The 19534-nt window shown below is 36.9% G+C and overlaps 1 protein-coding gene across 2 annotated transcripts in view; it reads left to right on the top strand.

Annotated features, from left to right (window-relative positions):
* The first annotated feature begins 2927 nt into the window (after nucleotides 1–2927).
* Nucleotides 2928–19534, top strand: part of LOC121431667 (heparan-alpha-glucosaminide N-acetyltransferase-like) — a 29348-nt gene continuing 12741 nt past the window's right edge. Inside the window, exons 1-8 of one of the 2 annotated variants that reach the window (XM_041629312.1) lie at nucleotides 2928–3206; nucleotides 5710–5924; nucleotides 6369–6511; nucleotides 10610–10734; nucleotides 11579–11636; nucleotides 12036–12099; nucleotides 17068–17165; nucleotides 18175–18251. In XM_041629312.1, coding sequence (XP_041485246.1) covers nucleotides 3119–3206; nucleotides 5710–5924; nucleotides 6369–6511; nucleotides 10610–10734; nucleotides 11579–11636; nucleotides 12036–12099; nucleotides 17068–17165; nucleotides 18175–18251 — 868 coding nt within the window. In that variant the 5' untranslated portion in view covers nucleotides 2928–3118. The remainder of the gene's footprint in view (nucleotides 3207–5709; nucleotides 5925–6368; nucleotides 6512–10609; nucleotides 10735–11578; nucleotides 11637–12035; nucleotides 12100–17067; nucleotides 17166–18174; nucleotides 18252–19534) is intronic. The other variant, XM_041629313.1, reaches the window with a different exon arrangement.

Below are 19534 nucleotides of genomic sequence, written 5' to 3'. Positions count from 1 at the left end.
GCACAACAAAATCAAAGTATATATATGTATATATTTAAAGTACAGTATCAATCGGAATTCTATCATTTCATCGCGTTTGATTCATATCTTAATAACTTATTGATTCATATTTTAATAATTTCATACTTATTGATCCATAATCTTATGATTTCATACTTATCGATCCATATTTTTATGATTTCATATTTATCGATCCATATTTTTATGATTAATGATTCATATATCGATACCTAGCAATGTGGATACGTGCGCTATACAAATCTTATATATTATAATTATTATTTATCAACAATCACATTGTTTACAACAACAGGGATTATGAATATAACCCCTTAATCCTATTGTTTACAACAATAAGATTATAACTAATCATATTGCTTAGAAAAAGAAATATAGTAATTATACGCATACATTTCGTGGCCATGTATTTATCATCCGTGAAATCAAATATCTGCTTACACTCTGTTATATCGTATTTACGTTCCTTTAATATTTTCGTATACTGTACGAGAGATCAGTGTCTTACATGCCTCGCTTCTTATATCATGTTCTGGTATGGTCTCTAGCTGGTCTCTTTTTTCATTTCTTTTCATTTTTAAGCATACATACACGTACAGCTATTCATGCTATATTCATTCTATTTTCTTTTAAAAATGATTGATTTATCTACGATGTTTGTTGTATATTGCAGGTGTAAGCGCTTTTGTATGTTTAATTCGTATTGATTTTGTATTTATGTTGTTTTCATTGTATGGATATAGAAATGAAATAAATCAATAAATTCAATTCAATATGTAAAGCACACACAAAACAAAACAACAACAATAAATGTAAAAGGTGAGCAGCCTATTTGAAACCCATTTGCTTTATTTTTTTGTTACCCATAATGTGATGATGGTTTAACATTGAATTTATTACGATTATTGCAATACTAAGTTATTTTTTTTTGTTTTGAATAAATTAACGCTGATAGAAGAAAGTACTAGCGCCATCTTTGGTCATTTATTGCCAGGGTTTTGAGGGAAAAGGAAGAAGAGAGAGAGAGCGGGAAAGGAAGAGAAACATGAAGAAGGGAAAGAAAATTACGAGGATGAGTGAAATAAATATTGTTAGAATATAGTGAATACAATGAATGTCTACTAACGACAGACAAAGAAAAAATAGTGAGCTTGCTATTTATCACGGTATATAGCGTTATCTCGTACCATGATCATGATGATCGTGGAAGTAAACCAAATTTATTGGAAAAATCCTCGTTACTTTGAAGCCCAAGTCTACGCCAACAGAACACTGAAAATTCCATTAAAATTGGACATAGTTACAAAGTAACAAACTAAATTTTCCATTGGATTTTAACAAATTCAATATGAAATATTTCACTTTTTTTAGATTGGATGATAAAGAGAAACCTTTTTTATTTGATAAGGATGTGATATATTGCAATAGTGGATAGGCCTACTCAGCCAAGAGTCATCATGATCAGGGAGGAGTTGTCAACCATTTTTTATTTCATCATGATCATAATAGAGAGATCGATGATAAGGCCTATACTCGGTACATGTGTAGTTTAAATAGTCCTCACTTCGGCACTATGGCCACCAAATAAATATGCCTATATTGAGACAAGTTCCAGTATTGTCGACGATCGTATATAATCGATATTTTGCTGATCATTTAGTCAAGTTTCATTCATATTGCCAAATTCTGCTTATAATGTAAGTATTGCTGTTTTTTATGATTTCAATTTTATCTGCAAAAGATTGCTGTGAATCGATTTTTAAGTAAAATACCATTATTATAAATCATAACAATAATTTGAACTAGCTTGGAGGCCACTCAAAGCAAGTCTTAAATCATTGGACGAACTAAATATATTCAATTTTTCCGCTATTCCCCGTAATTTTTAGTTACTCAGTTTCTAAGTCTTGGCTTATTTTGTGTTACTTTGCATTTGTTAGTAGGCGCCTAATGGGAAAAGCACAGTACAAATAATAAGTAATGATAATAATATGTTTATAGCAACAAAGTCTATATACTAGCTAGACGGTGATCCATGTGGCGGGGGTGCATGGAGGGCATAATTTATGTTAGCTCTCGATTTATATTCAAAAGCCAAAATATCAAATAAAGATCACTATTTTCATTATTGAGAAGCCATTAATTTCTTTTCAACGAAGTAATTCTGATTTGACCTCTTGAAACTAAATTTAGGAATGGGAGGAGTGGACTTTGTCTCCACGCCCCCCCCCCCCCTCACTCAGCATGATCACCGCTCCGGAGGGTGCCCGTTTCTCCGACATTCTTTTATCCCGCAGTTACCATAGTAACATGTACTTCTCAAGGGATGAAAAGCCCATGCAGACAAGAATCAGGTCAGATCTGACAACTTGGGAGACGACACTTGTTGATACAACACTTTCCAGATACATGCTGAATCGTAGTAAGTAGACAACCATTTCAAGCAGGGATTCGTGAGCATAGACGGCGGAAGCGGGGGGGGGGGGGGGCAGGTCCCTCCCCATATATGAGTTGGGAACGGACCCCCCAAAATTTTCAGTTGATAACATTTTTTTTTATGGTCAATTTTGTTTCCTGCGTCCCCCTAAATTCTAGTGGACCCCCTTTAAAAATGTCTTTTGTCCCCCCCCCCCCTCCTAATTAAAATTCAGGTTGATGATTTTTTTTTTGCTGGTCAAATTTTTTTACATGTGTCCATCACAAAATTTCAGGTAGATCCCCCCCCCCTAATTTTTTTTGGCTTCCGCCGCCAATGTTCGTGAGGCAAAACCCTGACCCCCCCCTTGTCAAAATCACTTAGACCGCTCCCCACCACCCCACCACGTACCCACCACCCACGGAGGTAGACCCACTAACCCCGGAGGTTGACCACTAGCACTGGTCCTTTCATTCACTCCACGCATACTGTACATGTATAATGATGCATTCAAGCGAATATATGACTTCACTCAAGATCAATACATGCGATTTGTAACACAATAGTTCTGCATTCGGCGGGCATGCATACTCTCCTCGATCTCTTGAACCAAAGAGCTGTGTTGGAAGCTCCTTGCTTTTAACTCTACCAGGGAAACTGGACTACAGTTAAACCACCAACACCATGTTGATGTCGCGATGGATTACCCCTGGGATTACCATTCTTACCTGTTCAGTCGCTGTAATGAGCTTTGCTGTCTTGACTTCATGCTGTAAGTACAGTGATATCAACAGGCTAAATTGTCAATTTATGTAGACTATGTATAATTTTTTAGTATGGACAATAACACTCATTCTATGAACAAGGTTGTGATGGGACAATAACGGATCGTATATACAATGCTCTGTGTTATTTTCATTTTATCATGTCGTGTGCATGGGGATGGAGAGAAGAGAACCAGGAAGAGGAAGGAGTGATCGAAGGGGGGGGGTAGTCGTTTCGCAATTCTCATATTGAACATGGACCTATGACTTAAAGTGAAGTTTATTCAAACCAATCAAAATGATACAAATATTTAGTGCAAAGGTTGGCAAAGAGAATATGAGAGATGGACACTCATCGAATAGTTAACACATGTGACCGTCATTATGCATTGCTTTTCTACTTTTATTCTACTGTACGCGTTCCGCCGTCAATTCGGCCATGAGTTGAAAGAAGTAGTTTATGATATAGACATTGATATTGCACAAAGTGTATGTGTAGACGATGATATATCGATGAACATTTCTGGTTAACCTTTGGCGAGCTCATGCAGTTTCATGTGATTTGTTTGGGAATTTTAATTGTAGGTATTTTAAGATAGAGGGAGTATTTCAATTGATTGTCTATTATTTGTAATCCATTTTTTTTCTAAATAATCTCCTAATTCCAGAGATACATGGCTCATATCGACGTTTATTATTGAGGTCATTATGTGCGTGGAAGTATGCGGATCAAAATAATAATAGCATTAAATTTTATGTCAAAAAATTGTCTGCTTCTTAATTCTTCTGCACTGGTTCTGTGTTAATAGCTCCATGATTTAATTTTTTTTATACCATTGGGTATCAGCCAATATATAGCTCCATGAGCCAACAAAACCAAACCAGGAAAGTTGTGCCTATTTGCAAATAACCAAACACGCCTTAATTGGTAGTCACTATTGTCAAAACACCTGTATGCTCTCATTGATCGTTAGCTTTATGTTACAAGGCCATGTTCAGAAGGTTTATTTCCAATTCGCCTAGTGCCAATTCTTCCAATTGCCAACTCGACTATTACCATCAGTTCGTCCACTTAACACGTGGTCTACTTTCATTTAGTCTGATGCCATTCCGTCTAATAACCAGTAGGTCAAATAGCCATTGAGTCCATTTGGTCTAATTGGACTAAGTGTTAAATTGTGCAAAATGAATGAAAATGAAATGGATATTAGACCAACTGGATATGAGACGAAATGGTCATATACAAAATGGTGATTAGACGAAGTGGACCAAATGGTTAATGGACCGAATGGTTGTTAGACGAAATGTTGATGGATGGTATGGCATTAGACTAAATGAAAGTAGACCATGTGGTGAGTGGACCAGTTGGCGGTAGACGAATTGGCAATTTACCGTTCAGAAACGCCTACTGCGAAGTCAAACCCTTGGATAGATGACCGGTCTGACAAGTGACATGACAACTGAACCCTGGAAGTGATCATCAGAGCCATACCAGAACAAGAGGTCATAAGTCACATAGTACAGACTTGGTTCAAAGAGAATGAAAAGGGAGGTATCTGGCAATGGCAAGGGTGCTGGAAGGTGGTGCATAAAAACTATGGTTCTGAACCCTGTATTTTTGCTTGTCAAAAAATATCATGGGGTATGCTCCCCTTGAGTGGTGATAATATTCTTTCAATATATTTATTGTTGTTGGTTTGCCTCCGTTTGATAGATCCTTGATCCACCCGCGTACCAGTTATCGTCTGCCCATGGACCTACTGCCAATCGCAATCGTACGGATGTGGGAGAAGTCCTTGGGGGCCATGATCCCTAAAATTTTAACGACTAAAAAAAGAGAGAAAGGAATTTAGGGGTGAAATAGAGTGAAGTAATAGTATTTCTGAATATATTACACGAAAATCTATCACAAAATTAGATACTTTGCTATCATTCAAAGGTCACAAATTTCTCTCTCTCGTTTCGCTCACATGTTAGAATTGTTGTCCATACGCCATGTCTGACCCCTCAAATTGTTTGGGTCAATGCAATATTGTTTTCCAAGGACACTTGCTCTACCAGCAGAAACATGTCTTCCGTCTTGTTGAAGAGAGTTGAAGTAGGAGAAGTGGTTTTTGCAAACGAGACAGTGAATATTTACCGAAAGCGAAGAGTTTGTTAATGAAAAGTGAAGGGAAAGATTAAGACTGGCATACCTGACGAAAAAAGGAGAGAGAGAGGAGGTAGTGGCGGCACCAGAATTTTTAAACTAGGGAGAGGGGGGCAAGCATAGGGGGGATAAAATTTTTTATATTTAGAAAAGCTAATTTTTCTGTATATTCAGCACTATTTTTAAGTCATGAACATGCAGGATGCGTATCTCGCCAAAACAAAAGAATGAAAACTCGAATCATGAGAAAAATGATATAGCCTATGCGTTTTGACTTGAACACAGGACTCTTGAGTCAAATAACATTATCTTCAGCCTGGAGTATCCAATTAACCCCTTTCTATCCCATCTCTTCCCCTAAGCAGTTGATGTCGATGACGAGAATGGCTTCGTGGTTGAGTCGGGAAACACGGAGACTCCCTCAACAAGTGATGTCGGTTTTGGTCACGGAAGGGACGTTCTCCGTCTCCACTCGGGGCTGTACGACGTGGCATACGTACGCTTTCGGATCGACGAGCTTTCTATCGGTCGACAGGATCGGATTCAAGTCTGGATGAAAACTGACATATGCATTGGGGTAAGGCCCCCCTCCCCTTCCTTTCCCTATTATTATTTTGTTTATCTGACTCCTCCATTCCTGCCCTCACCTTTGCTCTCGTCATGCTCGTCCCCTCCTTCCCCCTCTCCCTCTGTGCTTCGTTCTACCACACCCCCTCCGATTTGCCCCGTTCTCACCTTAAGTTTAACTGGACCTACCTCATCTCAGCCAGTCCAATGCAAATCTTTTAATTAGCGTATAACACCCGTTGGTGAAAATAACTTCATACACAGCTATTCACCCCCTCCGTTCTTTAGTAATTCCCATATAAATACATGTAAATAAATAATAAAGCCTTTGTGAAAAGATTCCTCTGTAGTCCTATGTCTGCTGGCACTGCTCCTGTAAACGAGCGTTTTGCGAATTAATGCAATTATGGCTCTCTCCAGAATTATTATGACATTTATCCACCTTACATTACAGTGTAAAATGGTAGCAGTGGCCAATTTGACGATCAAGACGAAGGAAAAGAAAATGGTAGCCACCATCGATACCGCCTGGGCGACCCGTATAATGGTCACAACGGGAGATGTACATTATCCAGCTAAAAATAACACATACTGCGAGTGAGTATATTCCGTTACCATAGAAACCAATCGTTTGGTCTGAAAAGAAAACCCGATATTCAGAGAGGAGAGTTCCCATATCGACATTTGACGTAAATGGATTTTATGTAACAAAAGATTGTTCAAAATGCTGAAGTCTCTAGAATGATAATTTCCGAGACACACTCTTTAAAACAACAATAAAAGACTATAGTATGATATACATCATGTGACGAATTCTACTTGGCTTTGTGAAATCATAACATAATCCCAGTTTTTGTAAATGGTTTCCTGTTATACTGTCTGTATTATATTCTCTATAGAATAAAGAAAAAAATCAATGAACTTCATCTAGTATTTCGACCACCATCTTTATATCATAACAGGATAATACGAGAGCCATTCTTATCGTAATCAGAATGCTTGGATATTTTTCCTATCAGAACCTCGAATCTGTTACATAAAGAAAATATAATTTCTAAGGTTTCTACTTTATGCGTCAAAAACAGGCAACCCCAATGGACAGAAATAATAAGATTATTATAAATTATACGCCCCACAAACACAGAAACCAAGAATTGTCGACATTGAGTCATAACATGATCAAAATCGCTATTTTTTAAATCAAACAATGACTTTATCACATTTGTTATTTGTTTAATCATAGCATGATAGTTATAGATCCATATATTGTGTGGTAAATGGCCAATTAGTTCACTGCCAACTCGTTCACTCACCACATGGTCTACTTTCATTTAGTCTAATGCCATTCCGTCCATCAACATTTCGTCTAACAACCATTCGGTCCTATTATCACTTCGACTAATCACCAGTTCGTCTTTTACCATTTCGTCTAACAACCATTTGGTCTAATACCCATTTTCTTTTCATTTTGCACAATCAACACTTTAGCTTATTTAGACCAAATGGTACATGGACTAAATGGCTATTGGACCATCTGGTTATTTAAAATTAGACGGAATGGCAGTAGACTAAATGAAAGTAGACCATGTGGTGAATGGACGACCTGATGCATAGACCAAATGACAGTAGACGAGTTGGCAATTGGTAGAACTGGTATTAGACGAATTGGAAGTAAACCTATTGTGTGTATTATATTTGCTATCATATTGTGCTAGGTTTGATAGTGAAAATGAAACAAAGAGGAAATCATTACATTAATTATATCCGATACGTGTAAAACTAGATGCTATAGTATTGAGGTAACCGCAGCCAGTAGGGAAGTGTGCTGCGGCCATAGAGACATCTCTATGGCTACGGCCTACGGGGGAGGGGGGGCAGGGTACCCCCCAGCAATTGATTAATATATTAGTTAAATGGGTATTACGTACTTATAACTTCGTATGTTTAGTTTAGTTTACTCCAACGATGTTGTAGGACGAAGCCTGTTCATCGATCAAAGTAGAAATGTCTATTGTTGCTCTCCTTCAGACAAAATTAGATGCGCTACTTATGTTGGCATGGAGGGGTGGCAGGGGTATCGTAGACAGTGAAAAATCCCATGGAAACACACAAGAAACAAAAATTACTCAAAGTCATAGGCAATCTTCTCCCAATGCTTATCCAGTCTATTCTTAAAAGCAATCACTGAACAAGCAGTAACTACATCTTCTGGGAGACTGTTCCACACATCTATCACTCGGTTAGCAAAGAAAAACTTACGCACATCAAGACGCGAATATCTTTTCTCTAGTTTAAAGTAATATAACGATTAGGTGTATATTACTTCCCCCTCCTATTGTATACCAAATTACCCTTGCACACCATTTGAAAGGAACAAACCTGTCTATAGGAAGCAAATTATCAGTATCAAGGCTATGTAACTGAAATCCATAGGTATCATTTTAAGAAAGGACGAATTATGACCATTAGAGTAATTATATGACACTAAATTTATCTGTGTATATTTATGTGAGTAGTTGATACCACTATCTGCCAGGCTGTGAATATACCATATCGCTATCTTATTTTGAGTTGATTTGAGAAGGAAAAATAATGATGTGATTCAGACGTTTTCTCTTACAAAATCCTGTTTTATCCGACAGTTCTTCTCAGAATAAAAATCAAAATCAAGGAAAGTTGTCTGATCAGACTAAAATGTCAATGAAACGCTCCTAAAATGACCTATATATGACGTTGTTACCAATTGAGCTTGTTTCATTGACAGATTGATGTCAATTTAGCATGTTGGAGCGTTAACATGATACACTTTCCTACATGTATGTATATCCTCTCAGCCATTCGAGAGGGTAAATTGCCACTTGGTCTACATCCATTACGTCTACTGTCCATTTAGTCTCATCCCACACTGTAGAACTGTCGTGTTAAAACTGACACCAATTGGTGTTAATAGAGGACCACACCCTGAGGTGTTAAAATAACACCCTAGAGATTGAACATAACACCAAAGAGTGTAAATGTAACAACCATAGGTGTTGTACTAACACCTATAGGTGTAAAACTAACACCACAAATTTAACACCGGTGTAAAATAACTGGTGTGGTCCTCTATGTACACCGGTTAACTCCACAGTTTTTGCTGTGCACATGGTCTAATCCTAATTCGTCTTCAACCGTTTGGTTTACTTGCCATTGTCAGTTCGGCAACATACTCTTTCTTCTTACTCCCACTTGGTCTAACATCATCGAGTCTGTATAAGATGAACTGTATGTGAACCAATATTTCACATCTCGAAAAAGCAAACAAGATACAATACATTAAGATGAAATCAAAAACATGATTCCACAATGATGTAAAGTGAAACGACAATTATAATTGTAAAACAGTCGTCAAAATAAAAAAATCATATTAAGGTAAAGAATAGGATGTGAGGGAGTAGCAAAATCTATTGGCCGATCATGGCCACTCCCTATATACATTCATTACTGATAATACAAGAGAATCTTCCAATCTTATTACAATACAAAATAGTAGACGTAGTCGCGAACTCGGCATTAGACCCCGCAATAGACTAGAAGAGACTATAGACTAGAAGAGAATTAGACCAAAAGAGTAATATCAGTGTTTTGAATACCAATGTTGTATCAAATAAAGTGACAGACAAAATGGGTCTCGCACATAGACTAGCAAGGAAATTCCATCTAAAGGGCGTATTTCAGTAGCTTATAGTAATCCAGTCTTTATCCATGAAGTCACTTAGAAAATTTACGTGGCTTCCCTACCTGTTTTGTAACATTTCTGTTATATTTTTGTATTAAAATCCATTCATGATCACAGTAGAAATCGTACAAAATTATAAAGGTAGTCTATCGTTTACTCATTTTTCTTACAACGTAGGCCCATTCAATTATTAAAAGGAAGACTCACTGATATAATAGATGATTTGAGGGGGAGGGGCTTGGGGTACATGTCCCCTAAAGACAAGAGGAAATGCAAGGAAATGAAATACGATTTATTATATCGTCAAATCTATTACGAAATTATATTTTTTTCATTTTAAGAAAGTCATATTCTGTTGGATTGCTTTGCTCGCTCGCGACAATGTTTTACAAATTAATATTACACCAAACGCCATATGTGATCCCCATAAGGTGTTTAGCTCATTTTGCCACGTACACCGACCGTGGTGGATCGGTCCTCGGCCGAGCTAAAATGACCGACTAGGTAAAACATATTTTGATTGTGATTGGTCGATCCCTGTTCGGCAGTTCGAGCCTAGATAGCATTTAAAAATAGTTCGATTGTTGGAAAAACATAAACTTAATCCTGAATGGCTGTTCTACTTTGACGAGTTTAAATCCGTGGTTGGGCCTAATATTCCCTCCCCATCCCTTGCAAGGTCACATCCAGGCTATTCGCCTGGATTCAACCAAACTTGGTATATAAGTAGCATTTCTTGTCTGTTTATGCTTTTTTAATGTATCCTTTATTTTGTACAAATATAATTTCTTTTCTTTAAACTTCGTTTCGCATTCGCGGATCGTTCTGTTAACAAATTGTGTTTTGTTTATTTATTTGTTTTTTTTTTTGCATGGGCAGCCCGAATCGCCGTCTTGCCATCACCACTTTATGAATATTGGCTTATGATTATCTTACATATTTTTTTTAAATCCAATCTTCACCATGTTCATTCGCAGGTTATATTATCATTTCGGACAATATGGTGAATACAACCTAACAGTGCCTCCCATGACACGGAACAACACGAACGGGACAATATGCGATCTGGAGACACTGAAATCACCAACATATGCAAATACAAGTACATTTGCTTTGCTTGCTTATTACCTATTTTCTATTCTAGTTCAGTAATGCTGTTCTGTACCAAATGATACTTATATTAAGAACTGGTCATTTGATTGATGATGAACGTGACGATCGGATAGTATAGGGTGTGTAATAAAATGAACGTCTCTTTCTTTTGCATACTAGTAAATTGTGGCTCTGGCGCACAGATGGGGAAGGTTTGGGGCCATGAGCCCACCCCCCCCCCAAAAAAAGGTCAGGACTGAGAAAGAGAAAGAGAGAAAAAAACCGAAAGATAAAGGGTGCAATATATTATTTTTTTTAAATTATAGTTATATCAAAATATATTAAATTAGATTTTTCATAAAAAACCTCGGTATGAAATTCCGCTCTCTCGCTGCTCTTTGGAAATTCTGCGGCATAACTGGCATGTCTGACCACCTCAAATATTTTGGCTCATTACGCTACTAAGGTATAAATATAGAGTGTCATTTTGTTGCTGTCGAACGGAACAGATAAGGGATATATGATAAGTCATAATTTGAATTTGTATGGTTGTCACTTTCTACGTTTGTTGTCTGATGCGTTCAAGAATGTTCCATTGACGACATTTCAGAATTATTTGATGGATATGTGGTACGTCATTGACCAGGCCTATACTTAGCAAAATAATGAATGAGGAACTTGTAAAACACTCTTTCTAAATCATAAGTGCATCCTGTCTATGAACTCACTTTCCCCATCAAGAATCTGTCCCCCGTCGTTTTTATTCATATTTATTTTGATGATAAATAGAGTTCATAGTAGTATTGCCCTATGTTTATATACTACAGTTATCTCGTTTTCTTTATTCCATACAGGTGTCTTTGTATTCTACGGGTCGGTATTTCTTATGTTTTTCGTGGCTGCTTTTTGGGTGTAAGTATTTTAATTTCAAGGTTTAGTATTGTGATTGGTCGCAGAATCAATGAATGAATTGATGCAATAATTGATTATCAAATAAATAAATACATTATGAATCCATAAATAAATGAATATATTCGTAAACGAGATGAATAAATGAACACATCTGCGGCAGGTTCAGGGAAAAGGGCACATCGGGCAGGTGCCCCGGCCAAAACCCAAAACAAAATCAAAAGAAAGTTTGTTTGTTTTCAAAATGGAAAATATCCCGTATTTGATGATGATGATTTTTTTTGGTTCATTCTTTCATACTCCCATTCTATCTCGCTTTCTCATTCTTTCTCTCGCTCTCTTCCTGTTTGTCTCTCAAAATAAAACTTTATCATATTCCTCACTATTCCTCTATTGTGGCAGCCACTGTATAAAGAGATGCAATAACAAAGGTCTACCAAGTAATCATAATGGAAATGTACAATCGGTGAGTCCAGTAACGGTTTGCTTTTCACATATTCTGAAACTACATAACCATCCGTAAGTGGTGAGGAAAATAAAATGATATAATAATATCGACCACTCAAGTCAGCCACAAGTACAGGAATTCTAAACATAATGTTCAGTTAATTGAAATTAATTAATGATATATAATTTCGGTTATAATTTTTTTCTTCAAATGATGATATAGTTCAACACTGTGATGTTGTAACAGTGAATAGGCATGAACCTACAAGATGCTTTAACTCAAAACGACTGGGCTATTTTAGATGTATTAAGGACTGCAGGGCCATGATGGCCCCCTTCTGATCTCGGCCGCCGTTCGCGCGATCACGCCGAAATTTGGCACGCATATTCTTTATCACATAAACTACGAGCAAGTTTTTAAAAAATATATATATATATTTTTTTATTATGAATGAAATATGCAAATTTATTCGCGAAAAACATTATTTGCGTATTTAACACCCAAGTTCACTTCTTTTTTTCTCCAGATGTCATCTTTGTAATCTGATTTAAAGGTTTCCACAAAGGAAAATTGCGAAAGTCAATGTTTTTCCTTGTTTTTCCTTTTTAAATGAATTTGTTATGTATTTCTTTTCATCTTTTGTTTTTCATTGTTTTTTATGAAAAATGTGACAGACCATTTAACAACTAAATAAAGTCCTGGATTAATTAAGCAGATCAATTAGAATGAAAAATAATCACCCTTTTATGAATTTCATCTCCTATAGACTTCGTACACAAAGCAGGCGCGGATTAAGGAGGGGCTGAGCCGGCCCGCCCCCCCCCCCCCGACTATTTTTTGACAACCTGCAGAATAAAGTGTACTGTTTATTTCGATACAAACTACGAAAACAGAAAGAAAAGTAAGAAAGAGGTATTATACCCATGATGTGTAATTTACAAACACGCGCCTGGACTGTCCAGTTTTCAGGTCGGAATATCAAAAATTTTGAGCTCGCGCTCCGCACTCTCATTATTTCATTGGTGATACCTTGTATCTCCATTAATCACTAAATACAGTCCTAACCGAGTCTCTTTTCACGTTACTATAATTGTTCAGTTGGATACTTATCTTTGTTCATAATTATAAAAACTGCTCAGAATCTTCAGTTCTAAGGACATAAAATATTAAAGAATTTTAGATCGAGCTCGCATTATCATTAAGACCAAATGAGATACCTTATCTTGTTTGTAAACAAATACATGAAACTTCAATTTTTACTTAGGACTACCCCCTGAAACACCAACCAAAAAATAGATTATAGCGGCCAATCGAGAAAAATTTTGATGAAAATATTTTCGCCTCCCCCCCCTATTGGCGAAAGCTGGATCCGCCCCTGCAAAGTATAAAAATTGGCCATTTTCGGCAGACAGCGAGACTCGACTCTAAAGAAGAGAAAATAAGTCATAAACTTTTGCCGCGCTATATATCTTTTTGCGTTTCGTAAATATCGCGCGAATCGCTGAGCGGGGGGGGGGGGGCATCATGCCCCAGTCCTTTTAGGGTCAAGTGATCATGATAGTTGGACATTTAGGAAGAACATAAATGTCACTGTCTTAACAGAGATCAGCACTTTTCGTGATTTGAAGAAATTGTCCTCCCTCGTTCTGTAAGGAATGTTCATGGTCCCTAATTCTTCCTAAAGTTGATGTAAACATTACCTATAATAACTATTTTAATAATCATTATATAGCCCTAAATTGGTTTACACCTGCAAAAAAACGTTCCATAGATCAATGAACATGTTTTAACCCGGGTTTTAAAATAGATATAGGTTCGTGCTGAGTGTAAAGAAATGGATCGCTTATCAGGTGACCCCACTGAACTGAAAATAGTACAATCGGTGACCCAGACAGATTTCTGAATACAGACTCTGTAATACTGCCGGGGTCACTGCCACGGAATTAAGGAAGTGGTCAGTGCAGAGTGACGTAAAAGGGAATATGATATAACAGAGAACATTTATGAGAATTCTGGCAATATAAATGCTGAGAGGTGGAAACTGCTGGAAAATCCTTTTTGCAAATATAATCAAAGAACTTAAAGAAATTCAGGCTGGAGATATTTATATCTTAATGAATAGAGTAAAATTCACAGAGCAAAATGATCAAGATTTGATCGAAATCGGATAACAAATAACGAAGTTATTGAATTTTAAAGATTTGCATTATTCCGGTGAACAGATCTAGGCATGTCTTCATGAATATTCATTAGGAGGGCTGAGTGTGTCATATCTCCACTAATTTCTTTTGTATTTTATTATATGAAATTAGGTTTATTTAAAAATGTTATCCCAATAACTAAAACAGTTGGATTGACAACTGATTAAGTGCGTTGGTTATTTATTCCCACAACTTATTTCATCATAATGGAGACACATCATTTACACATGTATGAAAAAATGAATCAATTTTTATTTCATGTAATTACATATGAAAAGGGAAAGTGGGGATATGACATCATTAGCCCACCTTATGAATATTCATGATGATGTGCACATAACTGTCTTCACAAAATATTGATAAACTTTAAAATTCAAGAACTTCGTTATTTGTAGTCCGATTTTGATGAAATTTTCAGTATTTTGCTTTGTGAATATTACTCTATTTATCTAAATATAAATTTATAAATTTCCAGCTCGGACTTCCCTTTAAATATGGTGATCAGTTTGCTTAGAAAATGATTGGGTCGAATAGCAAATACTCATACATGCGATCACTTTTAATTAAGTTAGATATTATGGTGAAGTGAAGTGTTTTAATGAGATTTAAAAGAAATCTAGAGGTTTAGATGGTATACCTTCATTAAAAGATTCTGTTTTACATTATCATCCAAACTTCATTACACATTATAAATCTTTCTCTTAAGTAAGTAATATTTCCATTTGACTGGAGAATGTTTAAGCTCTCGCCATTATTAAAGGCGGTAATAAAATACGTTTCTGGTAATAATAAGTCAGTTTGAATTCGCCCTTAATTATTCAACCGAATCAGCGCTCTTAACAATTACAGTAAATATTCGTATTCACCTCCTAATATTTTTTTTTCTCAGAATGAAAGCTACTCGAAATACCTTAAGCATTATTGACGACAGAACTACTGAGTGCTCTGTAGGATTTATTGATATAGACCAATTTCACAACGTGAGAGGGCAGCAGACTGGTCGCCATGCTGCGGTGGGCGAATCAACTTTTATACTACACAAGTCAATAGGGTATTTGGTACATTCGTTCGATTTTTTTTTATTTTGAACCAATTGAGCAGATTTCTTGTAAGATTCACAATGAGCATTAATCGGAGAAGTTCAGGTCGCAGCTGTGCTGTGTTCAATTGCCACAACAAGTGGAGAAAGCTTCTGGATTGGAAGCAAAGTGAATGTGAAATTCACTCGCCTTGGACTCATGAAGCCTGTTTGTGTGTGAAGCCGTACTCCCTGCATAGGTTTCCAGGCCGTGATGAAGGAATGCGTCGCCAGTGGATCTCTCTTCCCCTTCCTCCTTTATCCTTCCTCTCACTTTTATTCTCTTGCCTTGCCCCCTCCATTTGGATACTTTTTGGCCTGCATAAAATGTGGTGGTGGTGGGTTTTTTTGGGGGGGGGGGAGGGAGGGGGGATTTGTTTGATCATGCTTAGGTGGAAATATCAGTCCCTCTCTCTCTCTCTCTCTCTCTCTCACACACACACACACTATCCCTCTCACTATCCCCTTCTCTGTATTACACTATCCCTCTCTCTCCCTCTCTCACACACTCTCTCGCTAGCCCCCCCCCCCCCCCCTCTCTCTCTCTCTCTCTCACTATACCCCCCCCCCCTTTCTCACTATTCCCCTCTTCCCTCTCACTATCCCCCTCCTCTCACACATACTCTCTCCCCCTCTTCCCCTCTCTCATCCTCTCTCTCTCTCACTCTATGTCTCGTTCACTCTCCCGCTACTCTAACACAATACTAGCAACAAGAAGTGAGCTCCCTGATGAAAACCAACAGCGATTCTTGGTCATCATCAACTCACTTTTACTGACAAAACTAAGGGGAAAAGGTAGCCAAAGTGCAAAAATTCATCATACCTTCATCGGTCAGATATGGCCATTGTCTTACATCGTCTACCCAGGTGTCCATGCTTCATTTTATTGATTTATGATGAAGTTAATGACACAATATCAGAGTTTATCTGTAATCTTTCATTGAATTTGTACACAGAGCCAATCGCGAGCAGCGCACTTGCACACCGCAGCAATGGCGTCGCCGATAGAGGGCCAAATACATAAACCGGCCGTGAAATTGGTCTATAGCTTCAGAAAGGGAAAATGAAGGTACAAAGTCCATTAATGTACAAAACATACAGGGCAGTTGTACATGGGACAGGGGCTATCCGTCCCTTATTAATATTTCAAGAGTTGGAAGGGGCAAGGCATGCAGTAGAAAAGGAGATTTCATAGCAGGATGAAAACAAAGACGTCTGACGTTAAGCGGGGTGATTAGAGCTTTAAAACTATATTATGGCCCGTATTCTGAAGTCAGGATTAACTTAGACCATGGTCTAACTCTGTGTTTACATTATGGGAATCCAAACTTGTCAAAATTATTATTAAGTTGTATGTTTCATATGTTTACTGTGCTCTTTTCTGATTCATCGATGGTGAAGACAATCATTTATTTATACTTTCTACACAATTATGAATGATTTGAGAGCCAAAATGAGCTGAAGTATGATATCTCTACTGTAAGTGATTTATGTAGCAATTGGCTTTCCATACTTAATCCACAACTTTAAACCCAAGTTTAAGTTAAACCCGACTTCAGAATACGGGCCTATGAAGCAGCCTAGAGTGGGATCAATAGGACATATTATTTTGTGGAATTATATTCTGAAAACAATATAATAAACGTATTATCGTGTATATATTAATTTGCTTGTATCTATTATTTTGTTCCCTTGATCATCGATAAGAACGTTTCTCTGGAAGACCAAACACCCTTGACTGACCCGGTGGGTAATAAACCTACCAAGACATCACTTCGACTGAGATCGGTTGACGCATTTAGAGGGTAAGTTCATGTTCTTATTATGACGTCACTGCGTAGCAGTCTACTGTGCTACATACCAAATTCTGGAATAAAACGAAAACAACCCTAACTTACCTGGGCTAATTTGGGGGTTTAAAGTCCTGAGCCCCCCCCCCCCAAAAAAAAGGAAAAAGATCTCGGCCGCGGATCACGCTATCGTGATGAAAAACATAATCTTCGCTGTTGCACAGGTAAATTGCACAAAATTCATATATTTTTTTCAGATGAATGAATTATCCTAATCCATTAATAAAATCATTATACTTTTTGGTCTAATTCACTAAGCTTATTTTGTGGTGAAAATATTCGTTCCAAAATCAATTTCTGATGTATTTTCTATTATCTATTGTTAGTGGGGGTGTTGTGACATTGCTCAACACTCCCATACAGTAGCAACAGAATAATCCTCCGTGAACAGGTTCATGTCTAATAACGCCCAGTTGTATGTAATAATATTTCCTCCAATTCTCAATTATCATATTCCATTTACAGTTTTCGTCCAATTTAGGCTCATTGTGATGGCCTCTTTCATAGTCCTATGAACTTCTAAAAAATTGAATTGGCATATTTTAGGGCATAGGCCTATATTTATTTATTGAGTTTATTTCATTCATTTTTGCATTGAAAAAACCCTGAAGGAACAATTTAGTAAATTTATGAAAAAAATTGTTAAATACAATCATGACAGTTGAAATATGAATTTTAATTGGAAATATCGAAGTATTAACACTCGTTAAAAACAAATCAGAAAATAAAAACATTAAAAAAACAAGATTGACAGGAGCCGCGGAACGGTTGTGAAAGTGGGGGGGGGGGTCTGACCATGCAAATAATCACAATCAGTCGGTAAATTTTATGTTTTTGCACATGGTCTTGGAATAAATTAGTGAGCTGAAGCCCCCCCCCCCCCCGGTTCCGTGCCCCCTGTATTATAATTTTTTTCCTCGTTTTCCAGTGGTAATTTTTACTTTTCTTTTATGTCTTTATGAAGGCTTGCTATAACCAATTTGGTATTGGGTACGAGCGGTGATGGTCATTTTTGGTATTTGAGCCATGCAAGATGGTATGGTGAGTAAATACGCTATATCACTAATGTATATTAATCAGGGAGGAGCCACAGGACCTGAGAGCGACACGATATCGGCGCGTTGTATGACGCATTATCGGCGCGTTATACGGTGCGTTATCGATGCGTTATACGGCGCGTGTAAAAATGAATTTTCTAACAATTGGTATTCATACATTGCATATCTTTATTAGCACAGCTGCTATAGGTATGGTACTGTAGGTATAGGGTGATGGGGTAGTGGCACGTTACAAAAAAAAATCAGCATGACATCTTCAGACCCAAAATTTCGGCGACTTAGTCCAACTAAAGTTAAAAGAAATTTGCGGTAAGTGATATTTGTTGTGTTTTTTTCTCTAAATTTCATTATTGCTTATAAAAATCACAGAACTGAGTCGACAGATTAAGGTCAAATCTACCCCAGAAAATCTTGTTTTGAATCTATAGAGAAAAATCAAACAAGCATGGCACTGAAAAATTTCATCAAAATGAGATGTAAAATATGAAAGTTAAGACATTTCAAAGTTTTACTTATTTTTTACAGAACAGTGCAACTTTATAAAACTTGTATAATTCAACTGAGAAAAGTATTAGGTCACAGTGAGGTCGTCTCCCCCTCCCGATGAAAAGCAAATTATGAAAGAACACTTCTGATTGGTCAGTATATTGACCCAAATGCGCGTGTAACATTGATGTTAATTTGTCCGTTCATTTAGCGATTGGTCGATAATCTTTGTATTACGGAACCCTGCTTCCGCCCTGGGTCAGATTTTACAGGGGTACTCCGGGCTGAAAATGATTATATCTAAATAATTAGAGTGAAATTTCCCGAGGAAAATACGGAAAATTTCATCAAAATTTGATGACAAATAACGACGTTATTGAACTTTGAAGTAAAGCAATATATTGTGAAGACACTTATATCAGTATATGCAGATCACCATGAATGTTCATTAGATGCTGGTCCTTCCCACTTTCCTTTTTCATATATTACACGAAATAATGATTAGTTTATATGTTCATACTAATACCGTGTGAAGATCTCCCCTATAGAATAAGTTGCAACACTGAATATATAATGCATTAAATCTTTCGTCAATCCATTATTATTATTATTATGTTTCAGTTCTTGGAGGACAAAATTTGAACAGGGCGGAGTCTATATTGTGTTGAAGATAAGTTTGAAGGCATCATTTCGATGTTTTTGTAATGAGTCTTTTTGATGAAATTAAATATTTTCATGAGGTTACTAGTAGTAATATGTGTATTATCATTTTTATTGCAG

The sequence above is a fragment of the Lytechinus variegatus genome, chromosome 18 (assembly GCF_018143015.1).
Source record: "Lytechinus variegatus isolate NC3 chromosome 18, Lvar_3.0, whole genome shotgun sequence".
In the NCBI taxonomy this organism is placed as follows: Eukaryota; Metazoa; Echinodermata; class Echinoidea; order Temnopleuroida; family Toxopneustidae; genus Lytechinus; species Lytechinus variegatus.
This window is presented reverse-complemented; position numbering and strand designations above follow the sequence as displayed.